Source organism: Manis pentadactyla, chromosome 13 (assembly GCF_030020395.1).
Source record: "Manis pentadactyla isolate mManPen7 chromosome 13, mManPen7.hap1, whole genome shotgun sequence".
Classification (NCBI taxonomy): Eukaryota; Metazoa; Chordata; class Mammalia; order Pholidota; family Manidae; genus Manis; species Manis pentadactyla.
Genome location: NC_080031.1, coordinates 30275991 through 30303601, shown reverse-complemented (window position 1 = coordinate 30303601; position 27611 = coordinate 30275991). Strand labels below are relative to the sequence as shown.

At 36.7% G+C, this 27611-nt stretch overlaps 1 protein-coding gene across 2 annotated transcripts in view; it reads right to left on the bottom strand.

The window, feature by feature from the left end:
* The window catches only part of DYNC2H1 (dynein cytoplasmic 2 heavy chain 1), a 330688-nt gene that overhangs the window by 84343 nt on the left and 218734 nt on the right, over positions 1 to 27611 (bottom strand). For both annotated transcript variants that reach the window (XM_057490362.1, XM_057490363.1), the window contains 3 exons: positions 21386 to 21461; positions 17030 to 17238; positions 14462 to 14566 (listed from right to left, as the gene is read on the bottom strand). In XM_057490362.1, coding sequence (XP_057346345.1) covers positions 14462 to 14566; positions 17030 to 17238; positions 21386 to 21461 — 390 coding nt within the window. The remainder of the gene's footprint in view (positions 1 to 14461; positions 14567 to 17029; positions 17239 to 21385; positions 21462 to 27611) is intronic.

Below are 27611 nucleotides of genomic sequence, written 5' to 3'. Positions count from 1 at the left end.
TTTTAGTAGACTCAAACTGGAAACAATATAAATGTCCTCCAATTAGTGAATGAATAAGCATTTTGTGGTACATCCCTACAAATGATTACTAATCAGCAATGAAAAGGCACTAACTCCTGATAAACACAACAAAGATAAACCTTATAATAATTATATTGAATAAGAAATAAGCCAGATAGAAAGGAGTACTTAATCGTATAATCCTTTTATATAAAACTCAAGGAAATGAAAACCAATCTACACTGAACAAAAAGAAATTAAGAGTCGCCTCGTGTAGGGGAGGGAAAAGTGGACCTTGGGATTACAAATTATTAGAGAAAACTGGGGGGCTATCCTGATGTGATGATGGCCTAATGGGTGTATGCATATGTCAAACCTTATCAAATCATACACTCTAAATATGTGCAGTTTACTGAATATCAGTTAACCGCAATGTAGTTGTAAAAACTGAAAAAAGATAATCATGAAAACAATGTTAGGAGGAGGTAGTCAAGATGTCAGTGTAAAAAGATCCTCAACTTACCTCCTCCCGTAAACATGACAAATCTACAGCTACATATGGAATAGTATCCTTTGAAAAATGTCCTGAAAACCAAATGAACAGTGCCTTCACATTCATGGATGTGAGGGCTGCACCGAGAACGGTAGGAGAAGCAACACGCTGTCACCAAAGCCCCACCTGAGGTGCGATGACCCACAATTGGGAGGAATCTGAAAACTATGGAACATTTCCCTGAGGAGCAAGGGGTGTCTCCCTGAAAAAAGAACCCCAGTCTGTTAGTGCTGCACCTGAGGGAAAGCCCTGAAAATGTTTGGCTTTTAAACCAAAGGGCAGTATTGTCTGAAGAACCATAGAACTGGAGGGTAAGGAGAACCCATTCTCAAAAGACTTGTGTGCAGACTCACCCAGGAATCAGTCACAAAGTAACAGTTTGAGAAGTGCCTGGGCCGTATATGAAGGAGACCAACTTACTCATCTTAGTAACTGCCAGAGAGGCCGAAACCTGCTGGGGCTCTGTCTAGGGATGGAAGCACTGGCAGGTGCCATTTTTGTGATTTCATTCTAATTTGCTAATGCTGATGCTGCAGGAGCCATTTTCACTATCCCTTTCTAAACAGCTAGTGCCACAGGGCATACTTTGTCCCATCACACAGCAGATGCCCCAGAGCCAGCAGGGCAAAATTCCCACCCACCATGTGGCATCTGTGCCAGTCAGCAGGGAAAGAGCCCCACTCTGAACCCTGTGCCAGAGCAATACCACAGCCAGGCAAAGGCCTTGCACACAAACAAGCCACAGCAGCAGCTCCGCCACAGCGTGAGGGCACACACAGCCCAAGAGGGAACACCCCTTCTGTGCCTGCTCTGGTGGCCACAGAGAAGTGCACTTCTGGGCCCTACAGGACATCTTCTACAGAAAGCCACTTTGAGCCTGAAAGAGGTAGCTGACTTACCTATTATATGAAAACAAACACAGAATTAGGCAGAATAAGGAGAAAGAATATATTCCTAACAAGAGAATGAGACAAAGCTGCAGATAAAGAACTAAATGAAAAATAGATAACCTATTTACCTGAAAAACAGTTTAAAATATTCATAAAGATGCTTATAGAAATTGGGAGAATGGATAAATCCACTGAAATTTCAACAAAGACAGACAAAATATAAGAAAGTACCACACAGAAATCATAACTAAACTGAAAAATACACCACAGGGGGTTCAACAGAAGATTGGATGAAATAGAAAAATGAATCAGCAATCTGGAAGACAAAGCAATGTAACTCCCCCAGAAAAAGTAAAAAAGTATTAAGTAAAGTGAAGATACTTCAATGAAATTTTGGGAATCATCAAGCAGACTAGCATTCATATTACAGGGATCCCAGAAGGAGAAGAGAGAAAGAAAGGGCTAGAAAAATTATTTTAAGAAATATTTTTACTAATTATTTCATTATTTTAATAAAAACTATTAATATGGGGAAGGAATGAGACATCTAGGTCCAGGAAGCACAGAGGGTATCAAATAAAATAAACCCAAAGAGACCCATACACCAAGACACATTATAATTAAATGGTAAAAGTTAAGGATAAAGAGAGAATCCCAAAAGCAGTTAGACAAAACAACCTATTAAGTATAAGGGAAACCCCAAAAGGCTATTGGCAGATTTTCAGGGGAAACTTAATAGGCGGCCAGATGAGAGTGACACGACACATTCAAAGTGCTAGGAAACAAAATCAAAACAACTTCCAACTAAGAATTCTTTACCCAGCAAGGTTATCATTAAGAATTGAAGGAGAAATTAGAAGCTTTACCAAGAGCAAAAGCTAAAGAGTTCAACATCAATAAACCAGACTTACAGTAAATGTTAAAGGGATGTCTTTAAGCAGAAAGAAATGGTACAAATTAAAAATAAGAAACATAAAAGTAAAAATCTTACTGGAAAAAGATAAATGTTGAACAAAGGTGAGAAAATCAGTCACTTATAAGGCATGCATGAAGTTTAAAAAGCGGAAGTAGTCAACAACTAAAATTACAAATAAAAAGATGTAAAATGTATAGTAAAAGACACGAAACATGGGAGAGGTTAGTAAAAAGTAAATGTTTAGAATATGTTTAAAATTACCTTTCTATCAACTGAAGACAGACATTAATGTAGGATATTTTCAGGATAATGTAGGATATCAAACCACATGCTAATCACAAGAAAAAACTTAATACACACACACAAAAAAAAACCAAGAAAGAAATCTAAACACAACAGTAAAGAAAGTCATCAAAACACAAGGAAAAGGGAATGAGAAAAGGAAAGGAACAAAGAATTACAAAAAAGCCAGAAAACAATTAACAAAATGGAAATAAATATATACTTATCAATAATTACTTTAAATATAAATGGACTGAATGCAACAATCAAAAGACATAGAGTAGCTGAATGGATTTAAAAAAAGACTCATCTATATTCTGCTTACAAGAGACTCACTTCAAAAGTAAAGGCACACAAAGTCAAGGGGTGGCAGAACATACCTCAATAAAATAGAAGAAAAGAAAGCTGGAATAGTTATATCAGACAAAATAGATTTTAAAACAAAAACTTTAAAAAAACACCAAGAAGGGAATTACATAATGTTAAAGAGGTCAATGGTGCAGGAAAATACATCTATGAAAATATACCCACCCAACATAAGAGTACAAAAACACATACAGCAAATATTAACAAACCTAAAGGAGAAATTGTAGGCATAGCAATAAAAATAGGAGATTTTAGTATCACACTTTCATCAATGGTTACATCATCCAGACAAAAATGAATAAGGAAACACAGGCTTTACATGATACATTAGACCAGATGGACTTAATACGTATTTATAAAGGAGCAGAATACACAGTCTTCTCAAATGCAATGGAACACTCTCAGGATAGATCACATTAGCACAGAGGTCTCAATAAATTCAGGAAAATTGATATAACATCAAGCGTATTTAGTAAAAACTACAAATAAATAGGAAAACACACTTGTTAAGTAAAACTGTGGTATTACTGAGTTAAAAGAAATTTCTCCTGGAGTTGAACTTATTGCAGCTATTTTCAACACCTAATTTCCTTTAAAAAAAAACAAATTTCTGAGGAAAAAGTCAATTTTCCACAGTCCTTTAATGACTATGATGATTAAAAGACTAGTATTTACATTATTTTACTCATTGCATTTTTTGGCAGATAAGCTAAAGTGTAAAGAAACAAAATCCATCTTTAGGAACTACTTAAGGGGAAACCACTAAATTCACATCCTGTACCAACAAAGCCCTAGTACCTCCACCCATGATGTCTCCTTTTCTAGACACACATTCTCTTATAAAAATTCTACCTTTTCTACACACAATCTTTTAATAATTCTATCTCTGATCCAGGAATAATATGGAAATACTTTTATGATAGCTGTGTATGAGAATTATAATATATAAAGTTAGCTGGTTTATAGTCATTAAATGTGTGATAATATATAATTATATTCATATGTATATATACATATGTATATACATGTGCATGTCGTTAATCAATTTATTGATTTATTCACTTATTTATTACTCCCTAGTGGCTTTATGGGGTCTGAAAACCTTGTGAAATTGTTTCCAAAATTGTATGTACATGCATACATTTTTCTGAGGACAAAATTCAAAGCTTTAGGTGCTAAAAGGGGTCCATCATCAAAATGAAAAAGGAAAGGTTAAGAACTACTGCCCTAAAATATGGTTTTTAATGGTTTTGAAGCTTTAGTGAGTATACCACAGCTTATTTTACTACTCTCCTATTAGTATATTTTGATATTATAAAATGTTGCTATACAATTAGTGTTGCAATGAACATTGCATACCTTTATGTGTGATTTCTTTACTAAGGATAAACATTTAGAATGTAACTGCTATATCATATTAACATATTACAGTGATTTTTCTAGGGCTTCTAGTAGATTATATCCAGGTCTGTTATTGCTCTCCTGCCTAAAATACTTTCTGTAATGAGCTTGTAGAGTCAATCTGCTGGCAATAAATTCTGTTTTTTTGTCTAAGAAAGATTTTATTTATTTTTGAAAGAAATTTTGCTGGATTTAGAATTCAGGGTTGAAGGTTTTTTCATTCAGCACTTTAAAATTAATGTTCCGTTGCCTTCTGACTTCTATGACTTCTGAGGAGAAGGCTGCTCTAATACCTATCTTTGTTCCTTTGTATGTAGTTTATCTTTTTTCTCCTCTATGAATGCCTTTAGTATTTTAGTCTAGTTTTCAACCAATTAAGTGGGTTTGTTTTTCTTGGGTTTGTTTTAATGCTTAGAAATGGGCATACCTTTCCTTCTGTTAGGCCTTTATGTGGGGGTTTGTGTTAAGTCAGAAGTTGGGCTAGATTTGAGGGTCGTTGGTGCAGAGCTACCCTTAGTACACCACTGGTTTCAAATTCCTCTACAGATACTTTGGATGGGGGGCTGGTTTGACAGTGGGTTTTTAACCAACTCTGTTCTTCCCTTGTGTTTAGGTCTTTTTTTTCTGTCCCTCAAAGAAAGTGTATCTCATGTGATACTCTCAGCAGAATGAAATGGTTTATTATTCAGTATTTACTAGCCCACTCTCTGTTCTGATTAAGCCTCAGTCTTAGGTAGACAATGTATCCCTTGGTCTGGATGTGCGACATTCTCAGATCTCCTTCCCCTGTACAAGCTGTAGCTTTGGGCCTAACTAGCACAGATTCCTTCCCTCTCCCACAGGTCTAGAGGGCTTTTTCTGCTTGCTAATATGCTTCAGACAGAGTCTAGCTGTGGGGAAAATGGAACTTTCTGACCAGGATTCTCACCTGGCCTTCATTGTGCCATTGTGTATATAAGAGCATGTTTGCACATTTACGGGATGTTTGTCGGTGACAGAGCCACTGGACAGTCAGGGAGTACCTGCCCAGGGGAGGGGTAGAGAGCAAACACCCATTCTCCCCTCTACCTGTGTTCCTGGTATGTAATCGGTCAGGTGTCTGCCAGTCACCGGGGACCCGCCCACAGAGTTGCTCCCTGAATGTGGGAGCAGGGAGCTGGGCCACCGGGGAAGTGAAGAGGGCGACATGGAGCCGTGCTGCTCCTGGAGAATTAAGCCCAAGCGTGGGAGCAGGGAGAGACTGAGGCCTGCTGCCCAGCAAAGTAAGCTCACCCTGGGGAGCAGCAGTCGCAGCCGGCGGGGGAGCACATCCGAGCCGCTGCACGCACCCTGCTGCCTGTGGCCGCAGTGAGAACAAACATGGGCACCCCCCTTGCCCTCATCTTTCTGCCCTTGCCTTTCTTCGGTCTGAGTGAATTCATAGTGAACTTGTCCCAGACAGGGACCCTGTCCTCCTGGAGCTACACTATCTGCACTTTCTTATAACACTTCTGGCAGTGGAATAACTGCCACTTAGTTCTTGACCCTTATTAGCCTGGTGGGTGGCGGGGGAGAAAGGGTGACAGCATTCTTGTTGTTCTGATTAAGTTTCAGCCCTAGGAAGCCACTATATCCCTGGGTGTCAAGATGTGGCCTTCTCAATGCTTCTGCCCTATCAAACTCTAATTTGGGCAGATTCCTCCCCCTAGCAGAAGGGCAGTTTTTTATGATCCTTTCTCCCAGCTACACTGGGTTTTCACCAGTATCCTACAGGCAAGTTTTTTTTCCTTGGTGTTTTTTCGTTTTTTTTTTTCACTCTACTTCCCAAAGGCTGAGGCTTTTGTTCAATAAGGCAGATAGACACAGACTTTCATGATGCTCCTCCTCCCAAAGTGACTTTGTTCCTTTCCCTAGGCCGTCACCACAAAGAGAGCTTTCTAAGTACTCTCAATCAGGAGTTAATGAGTAAAAGCCCGAAAGAGGGTCAGAGCGCACCCGGTATCAGGCGCCTTCTCTGTCCAGCTGGCTCTCAGTCCCGACTAGGGCATTAGCGATGCCAGCGGCGTTCTTACCGGGTCCCGGCTGCCCCGCTCCGGTAAGCATGTTTGTGTCTTGTCACCATCTGCTGGCACATGTCTCTCCTTAGATTTCAGCTGATTGTTGCTCTGCAATCTCACCTCTCTGACAGTCTGAGAAAAGTTATGAACTTGGTTTATTTGGCTTTTTCTGTTCTTGTGAGAGTTGGAACTATGCTTTTTCCATTGCTTTATCCCTGAGGTTAACTTACTTATTACAATGGTCTTCCTTCTTTCACTCCCAAGCATGGCCACCATCAGGAATAATTTCTAATATTCCAAATCAGTTAAGCCAGTGAAAATAATACCTTTTTGGTCTGAGTATCTGAATATCAATCCAGGAAAGGAATCATGGTGACTTTCCTGGTGCCACACTATACCTTCCCCAAGGAGTAAGAATAGTGCTTTTTGCTCAATTTTGGTTTGAGAGAAGGGATATGAAAGAGATGGAGATTGCCATTAATAATCCTACCAGAACCAACAATAGGAACTAGTATTTCCTGAGTGCTATTGATGCCGGGGCCCTTGTTCACGGAGCGGGAGAATGAACGTGGCAAACAGTCAAGGTAGGAGAGCAAGGCAGAGGTTTTTATTTAGAGATACAGTGGGAGGACAGAGCTCCCTGCTCATGCCAGGAGGGCACAAGAGAGCCTGGGGTGGTAGGTGGTCTAGGGGTTTTACAGGCAGTAGAGAGACAAAGGGCTAGGGATGTACACCTGCTAAGTGGTCCCAAATACCTTTGAAGAAACACTAAGTTTCTTATTTGTCTTTCTGGTTATTTACAAGAATTTTACTGCTCTGATTTCCTCCCAGGCTTCCTGGTCTGGGAGCATATCACTCAAGGCTGCCTGCATTGCTCCCAAGGTGGGCTGAGTTATTGTCTTAAATTGTTAACTAATTGGGTTTTAAGATGGAATCCTTTCTCTTTTTACAGTGTTGTTTTGGGCTTGCTTGCTACATTGCCCAAGTTGCAACAAATCATTTGTTTAGGGCTGGAGGAAGAAAAGCAGCACCTGGGTAAAGTTACAAAACTAAGCTGGGCCCCACAGCAGGCCAAAGCAAATCTCACAATGGATTATCTTGCTTTGTTTTTTCCAGAGGCCCTCACCTTACTCTAAGCCCATGGTCCCTGTCTCACTATTTTACATATTTCATATATTTGGGCAGACAAAAATCAATACATGTTCCCTATAGAAGATATTTCCTCATGTTGTTAAACAAGAATATACTTTAATATAATAGTTAATTGATGAAAGAACATGATTTTGAATGTTAAACTTAATTCTGTTTAGCTTTGATTTTCTCAAATATGTTTTAACAAAACTAAAAGCTATGGGAACTAGAACTCACTGTTTTTATTATTAAAAATGTGGCAAACATTCATAAATGTGAAAGAAGTATGATTTCTGCTTTAAAGATTCTTTAGATCTTCATTTACCTTAATTTTATAGTGTTTCTCTTGTACTTAAACTGTCTTAATTGTACAAACTCTGTACAAATTTTAAATGTTAGCTTATAATTCTTTCAAAAGTTTTTGTTCAGTCAAAAGTATTAAGATAACAATTCACAGTATACACACTGAAATAACTGGAATATATGTTTCTGTTTTATCCCTTATATTGCAAAGGGGCTTTGCATAGATCATCCCCGCCCCACTGCCGCTGACTGAATTACTTCAAAACAGAACTATTTTATTCACCTCTAAATTCCCAAAAACCTAAAACCAATGTCAAGTTAAACTTTGAAGGCAAGTTGGATAGTTGGTAGTTGAACATACATACAAATGAGAAATACCAGAGGATCAATACAAACACTTCACAGACAGAGTGAGCTTTGGGCTGGTATTGGACAAAATATTTAAATGAGCAAAAAGTTGTGGCATGGGCAGTCCCAGAAATGAGGTTTCACAAGGTTCTACAAAGGAACTTTGTAATGCCTCTGAGGTAGAGCAGGGACACCACACAAGCATCATGATTAATTTTTCCTATGATGAAAAATGCCAAGATATAAACAGTATAGTAAGAACAGGAGGGACTCCATCTTAAGGCTAAGATTCCATTTTAAAAACCAGGAAGTTAGAAGGTAAGATTCCTAACATATTTTATGGTAATTAGCCAAAAACCTACCTACCATAAGGCAGGGCAAGATGTCCTAAATGATATGTTCCCACTGCTTGAGGGTAACCAATACCTTGGAGAACAGGATGGGTAAATTCCTTGTGCTAAGTTTATCTTACAGAACATCCAGAGGACTGACCATAGATGTGGACTTGATGTCTCCCACCAAGATAGATATCATGTCAAGCCTATGCGCTCCCTGGCCCTTTACCCATTTTTGAAATCCTCAAAAGACATGCATCCTAAGCCTTTAAGAGTGTCTCCTCTCTGAGGCTGCCTGCACTCCACTTTCTTTGAGTGGGTATTTTGCCTTAAATAAAGCCTTCTTTCTACTCAACTTACTGCATTTCATCTCTGTGTTCTTCCAAGCTTCTTGTGAGATTAATGAGACCCCTTTCCCAGTGGTAAGTGCCTTTGTTACTTCACTGTTTCATTCAATTTTCTAGACTTAAGCATAAGTCTTCACTCTCTCTGTCCTACTTTAGACAAGTAGGGAAGGGCTACTAAGATCTCTGATTTTGACTTGCAAGTCCCCATAGCCTGGGTGACCTGGATGGGGCTGCAGCTGTACAATCATGCTCTTTAGTAGCCTGGCCAAAAATTTCCTTTCTTTGCTTTGGGGAAGTTCTCAGAACATAATCTCACTCCATCCAGTGCTCTGCAGCTCTCCCAAATACTGGGGTGGTAGGGGCTTAGTTCTCACACCACACAGATTCAAGCATACACTGGATGCCAGGTGACCCTGGCTTTAGAGCTGGCAGGGGATCTGCCCTATGCTAAGCAGGAGTGCAGTGAGCTTTCCTGTCCTCCCTCTGCTCTACCTTTTTGGTCTGAGTATCTGAATATCAGTCCAGAGAAGGAATCATGGTGACTTTGCTGGTGCCACACTATACCTTCCCCAAGGAGTAAGAATAGTGCTTTTTGCTCAATTTTGGTTCGGGAGGAGAAGGGGTTTGAAAGAGATGGAGATTGCCATTAATGCTCTACCTTGCTCTCTGCTGCCTGCATGGCTGCTTCCCTTCACTACTTCTCTCACTTTAATGAATTCCTTCTTTACCTACACTTGTCCAACCTGTACACGAACTGTGTCTATCAGAGTCAGGGACCCTAAACCACCCAGGCGGAGTCCCACCTGGTGAGCAGGTGGGTAATATCACCTCTTGGCCTCCCCAGATGCAGCTGCAAGAAACACCTCTACCCAAAGAGTTAATAAAAATATTTCAGAAGTGTTTTTCTAAAAAATCAACTAAAATAATTTTTATAGTTAGTTTAAATAAAGAATTCCTTAGAACTATAGCAATACTCAGTGGAAAATACTAGGGTCCAGTTAGCAAACAGGTATTAGTGCGAAAAATACATTTTCTACCCTTGAGTAACTCAAAATTCTTTAACAGAATATCAGGAACAAAATGTTTCTTTCAGTCTCTTCCAACATCAATAATAATGATCTCTCTCTGAATCTTGTATTGCTATTAAATTTCCATGTCTTCATCTTTTAAGTTTTTTGGCAGAGACTTTTAGTTTTTTTTTCAGTGCCAAACTTCCTAAATCAATCACCTATATTCATTTGCACCATTTTTACGCCCATTTCCCCCTGCTCCCAAAACCAGTGCAATTTGATTCCCACCCTACAGCATCCTAGAGAAGAGGCTATAGGAAGAGTCCTGAGAAACTGGTCAAGGCCCTGACTTATTTCTCAACTCTGATCAATCCATGACTCCTCTAAAATTCATTGCCACCCCTCCCATTACCTTGAAACTCTCCTTTAAGTTCTTCTGATTGTCTTGTTTTCTAACTTAGTGTACTTTTGCTAAAATATTGTCAAGAACTTTCCCATCTACAAACAAATGTTAAATGTAGGTATTTCACAGGGTTCTAGCTTTAGGCATATTCTCTTCCTGCTCTATCAATGATCCCTAATGATCTCTGATTCCCACGCTTCATCTCACAGATGTACTGCTGTTTTCTCAGATCCTTTATAAATCAAATCTGTATCTGAATTCTCTGTGTACTTAGTTCAAATTCCTACTAGACATTTCCAACTAGATACTACCCAGACACCTCAAATAAATATTATCCCATGGGCACTTCAAATTGATACATCAAATTAATATCCTTTCCCACCATCAAAAATAAAACCCTAACTCTCTTTCTCTTGACACCCAGTTTTGGCTAATGCAACATCATCCATACAACATTTCCAACATGATGGATGAATTGAAGGAAAATGGGACAGTGTAATAGCTCATGTGGATGAGAGTACCATAAGGCACGTATATTATAACAGTTTTCAAAAAACAAAAACAAAAAATCTGTCTACTATAAATGCACTAATTCATTTTCACCATTCACATTTGTATAAATTGCCCATTCAAGTTTGGCACTGGCTTCAGCTTTTGAACTGCCATCAAAAGCCTGCTTCAACATCAGATTTTACATCCTGAACTTATTACATGATCAACAATAATTTTTAAATTTACTCAGCATCATTCAGACATCTAAGTATGTGAACATTCACCTTCAAATAAGGGAAAGCATTCTGAATTTGGCTCCAAATGTGACTTAGAGTGACACTCTCCAAATTAAGAAATTTTATTAGTCCAACTATATATAAACTTTTAAGTAGTTAAGTAAATAAATAGTAAAACAGTTAAAATACAAATATTGAGAGAATGTGTCACCAAAAAACTTTAGGAAAAATATGTTATCCACTTTTCATCCAATAAGTATTTATAAAAAGTTAAATAAATAGTGAGGTAAGACAAAATAGTAGAAATTAGATCACATTAAGGTAACTTTTAGAGAATTATTTGGTATACTAACTGGAGTTCAGTAAAAAGTAAATATGAAGCCTGGGTTGTCTCAGGACTGTCAGGGAAAATGACATTGTGTCTATCTTCCTACAGCACTAATTGCCAAGATAAATGTGGAATGTCTATCTGCCTAGTTTGTAATGAAACCCCTGATTCTCGGGACCCCACTTTAAACTGCATGTTCACGTGTCAGCCCTGGACCTGCATGACTAAAATGTAATAGAAGATTGGAAAACTAAGGCTATGAGAATGTGTGAGAACCAAGATGATCCTACGCTCTGGGCTCTCATCAATGGCAGCCATACATGGTCCAGGAGCAAAAGAATATGCACATGTGGCTATTAAGCCTCTCTGTAGGATAAAGATGCTAAGCATCCTGTATTTCTCATCCTGTACCCTTCCCTATAGTCTCTAAGGCTATGTCTATTCTATGTTGCTCTTTTCCTTTCATTAGATCCAAGCTATGCTTAATAAGATTCTCAAACTCTGAATGATACTGAGATTGGAAGTTGTGGAAGCCATGTTATATTAATAGGGTTTTAAAGACTCTTGAACTTCTATTGAAAGGCTCCCAAATTAAAGACTTTCTTGGATACTATGAAGTAATATTTTATTGTTTTAATGACTTTTTAATTCTTATAGCCTTTTTTGCTCAAGCACTGTTATAAAATTATACATGTACACACAAACATATATAATTATATTATTACCTACATAATTCTTATATATTACTGGTGGATATTGAAAAATAACTATTTCAGGTCAGCGAAAAAAGCATAGAGAAAGAACTCACATGCCTCGACACCCAAAAGCAAATAACCCTATTAAAAAATGGGCAGAGAATATGAACAGACACTTCTCCATAGAAGAAATTCAGATGGCAACAGGCACATGAAAAGATGCTCCACATGGCTAATTATCAGGGAAATGCAAATTAAAACCACAAAGAGATATGACCTCACACCAGTTAGGATGGCCAACATAGAAAAGACTAGGAACAACAAATGCTGGCGAGGATGTGGAGAAAGGGGAACCCTCCTACACTGCTGGTGGGAATGTAAACTAGTTCAACCACTGTGGAAAGCAGTATGGAGGTTCCTCAAAAAACTAAAAATAGAAATTCCATTTGACCCAGGAATTCTACTCCTAGGAATTTACCCTAAGAATGCAGGATCCCAGTTTTGAAAAGACAGATGCACCCCTATGTTTATCACAGCACTATTTACAATAGTCAAGAAATGGAAGCAACCTAAGTGTCCATCAGTAGATGAATGGATAAAGAAAATGTGGTACATATACACAATGGAATATTATTCAGCCATAAGAAGAAAACAAATCCTACCATTTGCAACAACATGGATGGAGCTAGAGGGTATATTATGCTCAGTGAAATAAGCCAGGCAGAGACAGACAAGTATGAAATGATTTCACTCATCTGTGGAGCACAAGAACAAAGCAAAAACTGAAGGAACAAAACAACAGCAGACTCACAGAATCCAAGTTGGACTAGTGGTTACCAAAGGGAAAGGGTTTGGGGAGGGTGGCCATGAAGGGAGGGATAAAGAGATTAATTGGCATTATGATTAGCACACATAATATAGGGGAGCACAGGGAAGGCAGTATAGCACAGAGAAGACAAGTAGTGACTCTACAGCATCTTACTACACTGATGGACAGTGACTGTACTGGGGTATGTGGTGGGGACTTGATAATGGAGGTAATCTAGTAACCACAATGTTGCTCATGTGATTGTATATTAATGATACCAAAATTAAAAACTAAAAAAAGCATGGAGAGAAATGATTAGAGTGTAATCCTATATGTTATGAAGCTAAAGGACATGTAGGATGACATTCTTTCATGCACTGACTTAACACTTTGTATGAGAAAGAAAAAATGAACTGTATAGTGTCTTCAGTTAGCATAGATAATAGAGGTTAAGATCTATTTGTTCTAGTTTATATATTTATATATTATATAAATATCTTATATATTTATATATTATATAAATAAGCATATATTTATATTGAAGCTTTTTCTAAAAACATTAGAATGAACATGAAAATTACATAATGAATAACATAATTAATAGTACAAGAAGACAGGAAACATGATCAATTTTATAAATGTTGGCCAAAATAGCAAAAAACCACAAAACTCTACAGCTAAATAAGTTAATATAATCCAACTAAAATGCCAGAGAATTACCAAAATCATTAAGAGATATAAGAATTTTCCATATTCTGACCATGAAATGAATATTATGTAATGGTTCATAATTTGGTATGCATAGCTTAGCACTACATTTATGCCTGACAGGCAGCCATAGCACATGATGCAGAAGACATGTCTTTACTTGGACAGCATGAATTTAAATTCTAGTTCTGCCTCTTAGTTTATGATCTAGGGCAAGTAACTTAACTCTCTGTACCTCAGTTTCCTCATCTATTGAGACAAAAAATAACAGATCTTACCTCTTAGAGTGTATGAGATCTAAATAAGTTTCTGAATGTAAAGCACTTAAAACACTTACAGGCACACAGTAAGAGGTCAATGTTAGTGTTTCTCAATTATTTAGTGTCGATAAAAGTTAGACTATACATTGCTCATGGCTAATGTTTTTCTATGTCTCAATAATTTAAAAACCCATACTTCCCCTAATTGTTATTCAGTCATGAATAAAATCATATGAAATATTAAATTTTATCTTTTATAAATTAACACATAAATGTAAATTATCTACCTCTGATATTTATGAAAACATTAAATTTAGTGACACATATCTAACTGTATAAATTACATTTAAAGTAGCCTTAATAAAATATATCACAGGAGTAAAACAAATATATTTTGGATGAAGTTGATAGTGTTCAATGTTATGTTATTAATTTTAACATGTGTATTAAACTTAGAATTATTTGGCTTATTTAATTTACTTAACACTGGAATCTATTGTGTTAAATAAAAATTTTAAAAGCTTGTGGCGTCTGTAGTATTAAATAAAATTTAATGTTGTTTCAGGCTCAGGAGCAACATTTTTCCTAAAAGGTAGATATTCTCTTAGGTTACCTGGGAACTGATCATGCGCTGAGATGAGCGAGCAATATTGGCAGGAAGACCAAAGAAACTAGGTTTGTCATCCTCTGGAAGTTTTTCAATGACAGCACGATAGTCCTAAATATAAAGAAATAAAAAATAAAGATTGAACTTACAACCACTGAAACCAGAAAGAATTGATAAAAAAAAACAAGAGTGGCTATGCCGACTCTAATTCTACATATGTTTTCTGAAAAGCCCTGTAGTTATTTCTCCTGTAACCTACCAAAAACAAATCTGCAGGGTGCAGTTCTGTTTATGTCAAAGTAAATAATTATAGCAATCTTAAAAAATATATAAAGAAACCCCAGAAACCTATACACACACACACTCTGATATGCAAGTACTGCTTTGTAAACTGCTTCATTATAAAGCAATTTCAGTTAGTCTTCAGTTTGCTGGTGAGGTGTCATGAAATGCATTAAGAGTCCTGTCATTTCATCCCAAGAACTACTGTATAAGCATTGCACAGGTTTGATTTGTAAGCATCCATTTGAACAGTTATTCACTCATGACTCTAGGTGAGACACTAAGTATATACTAAGAGTTATTCACTTTGGCCCAAAGATGGGAGTGTTTTGTTTGTTTTCATGAAGAGACAAGTTATTTTAAGGCAGGTACTGCATATGCATCTGAACTGCTCTTGGCAAGGAGATCATCTGTCCCCTCCCATAATCATGTCTTATCCTTGGCATCTGGCTCTGAAATATTTCCAGTGAAACAGTTGGACTCCAGGAAGCCCAGGACCTATGAAGATGTCAAGTTTTGGAAAGACATGTTGTTCTTTAACATTTTTCCTCTCCTACAGTTCAACATTTGTAAACTTCCTCGAGGTTTTCAATCACAGTGTATATATAAATATGTATGTGTGTACATATGAGTGTGAGTGTATGTTTTAATACACACACACACAATAATATATATATATATAATGTATATACACACACACATATATGCATTTGTATGTGTGTATATGTGTTTGGGTGTATGTGTGTTCATGCATGTTCTCATCCTCCTGGAAATCTTTTGGCCTCCTCCTTCTAACTCAATTAGATAGAAAGCTAAAACAATGATTCCCATAAATCATCCTATAAAATCATCCTCTCACTCTCTTTCTATTTTTAGACTTGTTCATTTCAAAATGGCTATGAAATTTGCTCATCTAGACTGGCTGGAGTCTTCTGTCTAGAATTATACACTGACATGTTTCCTCAGTAATAGCTATATATCCACACTGATTCATCCTCACTTGGATACAAAGAATATACAGCAAATGATACCATTTACATGAAGCACAAAAACAAGTAAAACTAATCTAGGCTGTTGGAAGTCAGATAATGTATCTTTTTGAGGGGAGGTAGTTACTAGAAAGGAATATAAGGAAGACTTTGTGGAGCTGAGAATGTTCTTTCTTGACCCCAGTGTTGGTTACACTTAAGTGTTTAATGTATAAAAATTCATTGCATTTTATGTTTATGATGTACACTGTATGAGGTTTTCAATTTAAACCTCAAACAATAGAGATGGAAGACTTGTTAGAATACACTATTTGAAATATAACTATGTGCTGTATCCATTCATTCCCTGTAAGATTCTCCCACTAAAAGGTAAACTCCACAGATACATCATAGGATCCATAATGACTGGAACAGGGCTACCACTGAGCAGATATTCAATGAATGAGTAAATGAATGAAAGATACTGAAAACCAAAACAGATGGGATTTCTATTAACATAATAAGATATTCAGTATGAGTAATATATTTTATATTGGTTTTTAAGCTCTTGTTTTTTCAGAATTATGTTACTGAAAGGAATTTTCTTGAAAAACATTTGTATGAGAGAAAAAGGTACAAAGAAGAACTATATAACTGAATATACATATCTTTGTAATTCATGAAGGCATGTATCCTTATGAAAATCTATGTAATAAAAACATTTAGGTATTTATACAAATTTAGATTTGTGGTAAAATAAACTGGAATTGAAATCTTTGGGCTGTATTAAGTCCACTTTCTGAAAAAGGATGACTGAACTCTGGGAAGCTTTTATATTATGACTCAAACCAAAAGCTAAAATAAATATATATATATAAACAAAAATGATGTTATAAAGTATATCCTTTACATATTTAGAACTGCTTTGAATTTATAAGCCAGAAAGTGAAGATAGATATTTATTAAATAATATTTTCTTTCATATTGTAATGTATCAGAGCACTCTCACGTCTACCAGGAAGTAGCATATTCTTCCATTCCATCTCTACGGCAGTCCTACATTTAAAAAATGTCCCTGGCTACTCCTTCAAGATTTACCTGTATACTATACACTATACACTATTATCAACCAATCTTCAATAAGTATTCAAAAGTACAAAGGACACCTTACTAGGGTCTGGAGAATCAGGCCACAAATTGGCATAATAATAATTTATATTTGTTTATGATAATTATGCACTTGAAAAAATAACATATTTAACAATATTAAAAATGACTGTGGTATCTATTTGGCAACAGACTGAAAATGAATAATTTTACCCACCAAAATGCTGCAGGATTTGGGTAGAGATATAGAATATGGGAAAATGCTTTTCTTGTTCCTTTGGTTTAATGTATCAATTACTGAAGAATTAAAAAACTGTTTCAGATATGACTGAAGAACTCTAAGATCAAAATAGTTATCTATGCGTCCTCCATAAATAGCATTTTCAAGTAAACCATGGACAAATTCCCATTGTACATCTTTGGTGCCTATAATTTAAAAAAATGCTTTTATTAGTTTCATTTCTAGGCATATTTTTAAAAACATTCTAAGTCATGCTAAAATATTAAATAAATTGCTGGCTGTAGTTTCATTTATAGGATATAATAATATGCATTTAACTCAGTTAAATCATTTCTTAAGATATTCAATATTAGTATAATCCTCAATGATATCCACTGATATTTATAATTAATATTAACACACAATGGCTAATGTTTATTGAAAGATTAATCAAGTAAAATTTCCCAAATATTTTATATATATAAAGTCAAGCCTCATAACAAACACTGAAATATTAATATTATCCAGTTATACAGATGGGAAGATTGAGACAGAGGGAATTTGAGTCGCTGAAGTCAGAAAGTCACATAATCCCACAGACCTGAACTGGAATGAGGTATTAAAGCCAGAGTCTTACTCTTATCTGCCACACAATACTGCCTCCTTAAGTTGGAAATTCCTTAGAAGAACATATCCAAAACAATTCTGTACAATGATGAAAAATTCAGTCCATAAAATAATCTGATTAATAGGGAAACTCTACAAAATACCTTCATACATTATAGTTGTCTAAATGTCATGATTTTTATAGTCAACTATTCATTTTCTAACAGAAGATAGATGTATTTTTAAAAAACAGAATGGGACTTTTCAATAAGATATTACTTTTTTTGCAACAGAGACATCCTCTTAATCACAGTTCAGTGGTAATATTAAAATGTAAGAATTAAATCACAGGTTTTTAGTAAATATAGGAAACAGATTATATTTAACCAGCTAGTTAAAACCACTGCTAGCATTACCAGTTTAGTTCTATTGCATTACTATAAAATTCAGAGGTGATCACAGAGACTGATGGCAGTGTACTATATGCCTTGGTCTATCGATGTTCAGGCTGCCTCCTGCAGAACAAGGGCACCTGGAGGGTACAAGACTAATTAAAGTTGTTTCCTGCCTGTATCTTACTATCAACAGTAGCTAAGTAGCTATAACAAGGGATTTCACCAGTACTCAATTTTCTAGTTCTGCCTTTATGTTCACTAAATAATACAGTTAATTATGGACATGTCATTCATTCATTCATAAGTCAGGCATACAGAAACATTTTCTTTTATTGATCATTCTCGAGACAAGTTTTTTTGTTTAGGACAAGAGAAAATTAACAAACTTAAATTATTAAATTAACAATAGTAATAGTCAACAATTCTTCATAGCTTACTTAATATGTTAAATGTACTAAATATTAAATGCTTCATGTGGCCTTTCTCCTTTAAACTTCTTAAAAATTGAATGAATTGAGGTAGTGCCTACTATTCCTAATTTACAGATCAGGAACTCAGGCTTAAAGGATAAAATGCTTGCTCCAGGTCTCACAACTATATAATCTCTATAGCAACTGTCCCCTATAATTAGAACATTTTCTTTTTTTCATTTAATTCTACATATGTGGAGGTTCCTTAATATCAGGGAATTTTGTAATCATAAGATTATACAGTTAGATTTTTACCATGAGATTATCACTTTTAAAATATCTGACTCTTATTCACAATAATTCAATTGTTGATATATGTAAAAATCATGTGATATTATTAATTCCATCACAATCTTCAAACACAAATCATTCAAATTCTTTGCACTTTGGTTTCCTCATCTTAAAAGCACAGTAAAGCTGCCTCATAGTGGTATAAATGTTCAAAAGCATTTAAAAAAATCACCACATTTCTATGTAAGCTAAGCTAAAGTATTAGTATATATCCTCCAAAAACTTCTCAAAGTAAATATTAAAAAAAAAAAACAGCTCCTGGAAATCAGGAAAGTGGTTACCCTCAGCATGGAATGGGGGGTGTTGGGTCATGTGTGGAAAGGAGTATGGGAAGTGCTTCTGGAGTAATACTCTGATAATACTCTGTTTATTCATTTTGGGCTACTTATATAGGTTTAACTTATGAAAATTTATTGAATAGAACATCGATGTGCATTTCTTTGATGCATAATTCAAAAAATTTTTAAATAAACTCAGTTGGATTAGTACTTGGCACTAACTATTGATGGACAATAAATATTCTATCTACTTCACATAGAAATATACCAAAACAGAAATACATACCAACAGAAATATATCCAAATGTTCACCCAAAAATATAGCAGCATTATTCATAATCATTCCAAACTATCCACATGGCCATCAAGAGAAAACTTGCAAACTACCGACATGTCCACCAAGAGAAATAATATAGCCATAAATGATATACTATATATGATTGAGAATAAGTGGACGATGACTACATGTAACCATATGGATGAATCTCTCAAATATAACATTAATTGAAAGAACCTAAAGACTAGAGAGTACATGATATATGATTCCAGTTTTACAAAAACAGGCAAAACTAATATGTATAGTTAGGTGCTGGCGTTCACCACAGGAGCAGGGGTGGAAGCCCTGAGGGATGGTAGTAACTGGAAGGCGGCATCAGACAGAGTACGATCTGAGGTACTGGCAGTGTTCTCTTTCTTAAGGTGCTGGCTACATGACGGTTTTCAGTTCACGGAAATTTCCTTGAGCTATAATCTCATGATATAAGTACTTTTTGTACATGTATTATACTTCATTTAAAAATATTGTTAACCTCATAAACATAAACTAAAATGGGACTGGGCCACATCCTAGTTGGTTTTTTGTCAAAGGCAAGTTACAGAATAATTTCTGATGTTAACTAACAATCAATAACTGAGTGTCTACAATGGGCTAGGCCTGGCTACAGATTTTAAGGACATGAATACTAAATAAAACAGTCAAACACCTTGCTTTAATATAGATTATCTTTTCCCAATAAAGTATAAACAAAATGATGACTGAATAAATAAAATACCAAGTAGTACAAATGTATTCAAACAGTAAAATAGAACAAGAGGATTGAGAACAACTAGAAGATTACTTCAGATTTGGAGGTAATAAAAATGCTTTTTCGAACAGGATAGCTATAAGCTATGAAAGACAAGAAGAAAGTCATATAGAGGTCTGGGAGAAAAACATTTCAGACAGGAGGAAGACCACCTACCAACACTTTCAGGTAGGAATGAGCCTGGTTTATCCGAGGAACAGAACAAAGACAAATGTGGCTGTAGGTTTTAAATGCAAATTGTATGCTATTACTTTTTTAAAATATAAATTAGTTTACTGTATGGAGATTCTTCAAAAGGGTGCTAAAACGGAAATAAGATGAGATAGGAAGCTATTGTGTGGACTACCAAAGCACTGATGAAATAGAAAGAAGTGACAAGAACATGATGGGATCTGAACAAGGAAGGGACAGAAATTGTGAAAGCACTTGATGTTTGAGGATGAGAAAAAGAAAGGAATCCAGAGTGCCATAGGCTTTGAACTTGAGCAACTACCTGAATGGTGGTGCCGTTTACTGAAATGGGTCAGACTCAGGGAAGGGTGATTTGGCAGGATTACACAGTGGGAGGAAACAGCAATCAAGAGTTCTGCTGGGGAAATTTTTAAGTTTGAGATTCTTATCAATATATTTTCTTCTCTAATACATCATTGCTCTAAACTCCAGTGTCCCTTTCTGTTGGTCTTACACAAAAATTTCAGGTATTGGGCTGTTCGTATCTTCAGGAGGCAGAGATCTGGATGGCCTTAGTGGATCTGATTATATGGTCTTGTTTGCTGCCCTATTTCAACCTATTATTTGAATCTTGATTCCAGATTCCTACTAAATTATGCTATTATGATGTAGCAGATCCTTGGTACTAACCTTAGTCTACCATGCTTCTAACATTTTGACAGTTCCCTTCAGAGAAATCTAAATAATGCAGTGGAAGCCTGAAACTCACAAAGGCCACAAAGTGGGGGAAAAAAAGCCTTTCTAGCTTTCTGTTTCTTGAGAGCTACAGATCAATCAGAAACTTTATGGGTTATGTCAAATCTGATGACCCCAATAAATAATGTAAGAACTATTAGATAATACAAGTCAAACAGTCAGGACATGAGACACAATAAAAACCAAGACAAATTTTATAATAAGAAGTTAAGTCACTCTTGAAGAAACCATATTGTTAATAACATCTTAAATTTTTTTTTCATTAACACCAGAGACTAAAATTTTCATCATTAGAACTTACCATCAAAGAGTCTGTCAATAATATTGTACCCAGCCCGAAGATCTGATAAAGAAAACTCATAAAACTTGGTCCAACCCTATCGAAACAAATTTTAAAAATATTAAAGAACTATAAGCAGTGTTCAAAGATACATTTATTTGCATCATTACCTATATAATATTGAAAGGAATGTTGAGTATATGCTAAAAAGAGAAAACTCTTAAAAATTTTAAATAAATGATAAAGCCCAAGTAATAGTAAATGAATGAAAAAAAAAGCACTGCTTTCCACAGCACACACAGTATTTTATAATGCCTTAATAGCTTTTATCATTTAAGAATTATGGCAATACATATATTGAAAGAACAAAGTGGCGTAATAAATTTGAGTCTACATACTATCCACACATTGACATAGTTTCTATAATTTAACCTTCAGAATTGTGGATTTTTTTCTACAAATATGAAAACAGAAATATCATAAAAACAATTGAAAAGGCCCAAAGGCATGTAGCATTATTTTCTGCCTATTTGACCTACATACTAAAACAAAATAAAATTACAAATCAACAGTTAATAGCTACAATCCTTGTATGAAAAGAACGTTCATAGATATCTGCTTTACAGAGAGTAATATGAAATAATTAGAAGTATATCCTATGGGGCTCCCATTAACTATAACTAGTTTTATTCAATAATATAAGTTTAAAATAAAATCTATTTAAACTTAAATAGTATCTAGGAATATTGATATAAATTTCATTCACATATTCATGCATCATTTAGAAAGTATTTATTAAAATATTATTATGTCAGGTTCTGAGAATAAAGGAATGAATCAAAACATAAATAATCCCTCCCCTTTGGAACCTTTCCATTAACTGTGGGGGAAGAAGAGGAGTGGGATGGATAAAATCACTCAAATACATGTGTAACTACAAACCATAATATATTTGATGGAAACAAACATACTTGGTATATATAAAACATTTCTTGATAAAAGAAAGAAATCTGACTTAATCTAAATGGTAAGGGAAAGTCACCCTGGTAGGAGGTAGGATAAAAATACAAAGTAAATAAGACAATAAAATTTAAACACTTTTTCTATTGGACTGTAATGGAGAGTGCAGACACCAAAAAAAAGAGCTACTAAGAATGACTTCTAAGTTATCCAGTGGCTAGGTGACTGTGTTAGTTAGGACTTTGAAGAGCAATAAAAATTCAACAAGTTATGAGAGAGGCAGGAGAAAAGATGGCAGTATGAGAAGTGAGGCAGAAACCTCTCCCAAAACCACATATAACATGGAAATACAGCAAATACAACTAATTCAGAAAGAGCAACCCGAAGACTATAGAACAGACTGCCTACATCTGGGGAAAAGAGAAGACCTCACAGAAAAGATCTCCCTAGAGATCTGTTCTGGGAGCATGAACCCACATTCCATGGTGCTCTGGAGATTAGTGGGGTTGGAAAGCAAAGACAGGTAGAATACTTGGAGAGACTGAGATTCCAGCTGCGTGTAGAGAACAGATACATATAACCGGCCACAATGGGACAAAAGAAAGGCAGCCATTTAGAAAGACTTCCCAACAGCAGGAGGGGTGCTAAAAGGGGCAAAGATTACACAGAGTTTGCTGCCCAGGAGAAAGGACAGGTGCACAAAATCTGTCTGGCACACTCAGCTGTGCAGGTTGGGAACTTTCAGGAGCTTCATATGCTCCACCCCCTAGCTGACAACACAGAGCTGAAGCCACCCACTGCAATACAAACCCTGATTCTCCTTCCTGCCAATATATAACAGTCCACACACCAGCTGTCTTCACAATCACGCCAGGCCAGCTGGAGTTTGGTCCCACCTACAGCAATTAGAGGGGCATGATGCAGAGGTTCCTCCCAGCACACTTGGCTCACTGGACCTGGCAGGGGAGGCAGGCACTGCAGCCAGGAAGCAGAAAAAAGCTTTTTCCTTCCAGCAGGCACTGGTTCTGCATGACTGCAATGCCCACCATCGCTCCAGGTACTGGGCAGCTCCAGAGAGTAGAGTTTAGGGAACTAGAGTGTGCTACATAGACAGTTATTATTCCATAGAAATCACTAGAAATATGAAACGGTAAAAAAATTTGGTACAAACAAGAATCCAACAGACACCAAAAAGGTTAAATAAAACTGAAATCACCAATCTTCTTGATGAAGATTTCAAAATAAAAATTAAAAATATGCCCAGGGAGCAACAGAAAACTATTCAAGATCTCAGGGAGGACTTCAAGAGAGAGAAAGAAACTTGGAAAAATAGAGTATCTGAAATGAAACATACAATGGAGGGATTTAAAAGTAGATTAGATGAGGTAGAGGAAACGGTAAATGAAATAGAAATTAGAGAAGAGTAAAACACATAAGCTGAGACACAGAGAGACACAGCCTCCAGGAATGAAAGAGAACAGTGCGAACAATCCAAACAGAACAATATTCACATTTTAGGGGTACGACTCTTTGAGGAAATGATTGCTAAAAACTTCCCCAATATGAGGAAGAAAATAGTCAAAGTCAAGAAAGTGCAGAGATCTCCCAACACAGAGGACCCGAGGAAGACAACTCCAAGACATAATAATTAAAATGGCAAAGATCAAGGACAAGGACAGAGCAGCCAGAGAGAGAAAAAAGATCATGTATAAAGGAAAGCCCATCAGGCTAGCAGATTTCTCAGCAGAAACCTTACAGGCCAGAAGGGAGTGGCATGATATATGTAATGCAATGAAACGGAAGGGACTCCAATGAAGAATAATCAACCCAGTAAGATTATCATTTAAATTTGAAGCAGGGATTAAATAATTTCCAAATAAGCAAAAGTTGAGGGAATTTACCTCCCACAAACCATTTCTACAGTATACTTTAAAGGGACTGCTCTAGATGGAAGTACACCAAGGCAAAATAGCTGTCTCCAGATAAAATAAAACCACAGTAAAGGGAGTAGACCAATTAATTACTAAACAAATACAAAACTAAATCAATTACCCAGAAGTTAGTGAAGTGATACATAAAGAGTACAGAATATGACACCTAATATAGAAAGAGTGGAAGAGGAAGAAGATGAAGGGAGAAAAAAAAAGAACCTTTAGATTATGTTTGAAATAAAGTAATAAGTGACTTAAGTTAGACTGTTAGTAAAGAACCTGCCCTGGAACATTTGGTAACCACAAATCTAAAGCCTGCAAGGGCAATAAGAACATATCTATCGATAATCAAATAAATGTAAATGGACTGAATGCACCAATCAAAAGACAGAGTTATAGAATGCATAAAAACACAAGACCCATCTATATGCTACCTACAAGAGACTCACTTCAAACCCAAAGACATGCATAGACTAAAAGAGAGGGGATGGAAAAAGATACTTAATGCAAATAATAGGGAGAAAAAAACAGGAGTTGCAGTCTTACATCAGACAAAATAGATTTCAAAACAAAGAAACAAGAGACAAAGAAGGACATTACATGATGATAAAGGGTTCAGTCCAACAAGAGGACATAACCATTATAAATACCTATGTAGTCAACATAGGAGCACTATATATGTGAAACAAATACTAACAGAATTAAAGGAGAGATAGAATGCAATGCATGCACTTTAGGAGACTTCAATAAAGCTCTGACACCAAAAGCAGACCAACCAGACAGAAGATGAAGAGACAAAAGCACTAAACAACACATTAGAACTGATGGACCTAACAGACATCTATAGGAAAATCCACTCAAAAGCAGCAGGATACACATTCTTCTCAGGTGCACATGGAATATTTTCCAGAATAGATCATGTACTAAGCCACAAAAAGAGAATCAGTAAATTCAGAAAGATTAAAATTCTACCAACCAGATTCTCAGACCACAAAGTTATGCAACTAGAATTAAATTATGCACAGAAAACAAAAAAGCCAACACACAGAGGCTTAACAACATACACCTATATAATTAATGGATAAATGCTCAAATAAAAACAGAGACCAAGGGGGAGGAGCCAAGATGACGGCATGAGTAGAGCAGCGGAAATCTCCTCCCCAAAACATATATTTTTGAAAATACAACAAATACAACTATCCCTAAGAGAAAGACCAGAAGATACAGGACAACAGCCAGACTACATCTACACCTGCAAGAACCCAGTGCCTCGCGAAGGGGGTAAGATACAAGCCCTGGCCCGGCAGGACCCAAGCGCCCTTCACCCCAGCTCCCAGCAGGAGGAGAGGACTTGGAGCAGGGAGGGAGAGGGAGCCCAGGACTGCTAAACATCCAGCCCTAGCCATCCACACCGAAGTGTAGACACACAGCGCATGGGGTGTGGGATACTAGGGGAACAGGGCAGTAAAATCTGCTAGTGGGTCCCTGCAGCCGACGCCCCTGGGACAAAGAAAAGTGAGTGCCCTTTGAAAGTCTTAAAGAGACAGGAACCCCACAGCTGGACGGAGGCGTGCCGGCACAATCAGCTCAGCAGCTGGGAACCCGGAGAACTCCGGGCACCCTAACCCCCTGGGCAGCAGCACAGCTCCGAGACCTCTCACGGAGATAAACAGTCTCCTGCACATTCCCGCTCCAGTGCGACCTCGCCATAGAGGAACCCACAGCAACCACACCCTGAGCTTCCTTCACAGCAGCCAGGCAAGAATCAGAGACCCCATCTGTGCACAGGTGCCAGCACAAGCCACTAGAGGTTGCCGTTCTCCCAGGAGAGAAAGGCCACAAACTAGCAAGTAGGGATGTTCTCCCAGCTGACACGTGCCAACTACCCATGACTATCTCTATCGCCATGAAAAGGCAGAAGAATTTGATACAGACCAGATGAACACAGACAGTCTCCCCTGAAAAGGAATCTGGGGAGACAGACCTAACCAATACTTCATGAAAAAGAATTTAAAAGTAAGGTCATAACCATTCTGATGGACTTGCAGAGAAATATGCAAGAGCTAAGGAGAGAGAATACAGAAATAAAACAATCTCTGGAAGGATTTAAAAGCAGAATGGATGAGATGCAAGAGGCCATTGTTGGATTAGAAACCAGAGAACAGGGACGCATAGAAGCTGACGCAGAGAGAGATAAAAGGATCTCCAGGAGTGAAACAACATTAAGAGAACTGTGTGACCAATTGAAAAGGAGCAATATCCGCATTATAGGGGTACCAGAAGAAGAAGAGAGAGAAAAAGGGATAGAAAGTGTCTTTGAGGAGGTAATTGCTGAAAACTTCCCCAATCTGGGGAAAGAGATATTCTCTCAGGCCATGGAGGTGCACAGATCTCCCAACACAAGAGACCCAAGGAAGACAACACCAAGACATATAATAATCAAAATGGCAAAGATCAAGGATAAGGACAGACTATTAAAAGCAGCCAGAGAGAGAAAAAAGACCATATACAAAGGAAAACCCATCAGGCTATCATGAGACTTCTCAGCAAAAACCCTAAAGGCCAGTAGGAAGTGGCATGATGTATTTTATGCAATGAAGCAGAAGGGCCTTGAACCAAGAATACTCTACCTGGCAAGATTATCATTTAAATTTGAAGGAGGGATAAAATTTCCAGATAAGCAAAAGCTGAGAGAATTTACCTCCCACAAATTGTCTCTATAGCATATTTTGGAGGGACTGCTATAGAAGGAAGTGTTCCTAAGACTAAATAGCTGTCACCAGAGGTAATAAAATGACAGAAAAGAAAGTAGAACAATTAATTACGAAGAAATGCAAAATTAAATCAACTACCCCCAAAGTCAGTCAAGGGATAGACAAAGAGTACAGAATTAGATACCTAAAATATAAAGAACGGAGGAGGAAGGAAATGGAGGAGTAAAAAAAAAAAAAGAATCTTTAGATTGTATTTTGTAACAGCATACTAAATAGTTAAGTTAGACCTTTGGACAGTAAGGAAGTTAAACTGGAACCTTTGGTAACCATGAATCTAAAGCCCACAATGGAAATAAGTACATACCTATCAATAATCAACATAAATGTAAATGGTCTGAATGCCCCAATCGAAAGACATAGAGTCACTGAATGGATAAAAAAACAAGATCCATCTATATGCTGCCTAAAAGAGACTAACTTCAAAACCAAAGACATACATGGACTAAAACTGAATAGATGGAAAAAGATATTTCATGAAACTAATAGGGAGAAAAAAGCAGAAGTTGTAGTACTTGTATCAGACAAAATAGACTTCAAAACAGAAAGTCACAAGAGACAAAGAAGGATATTACATAATGATAA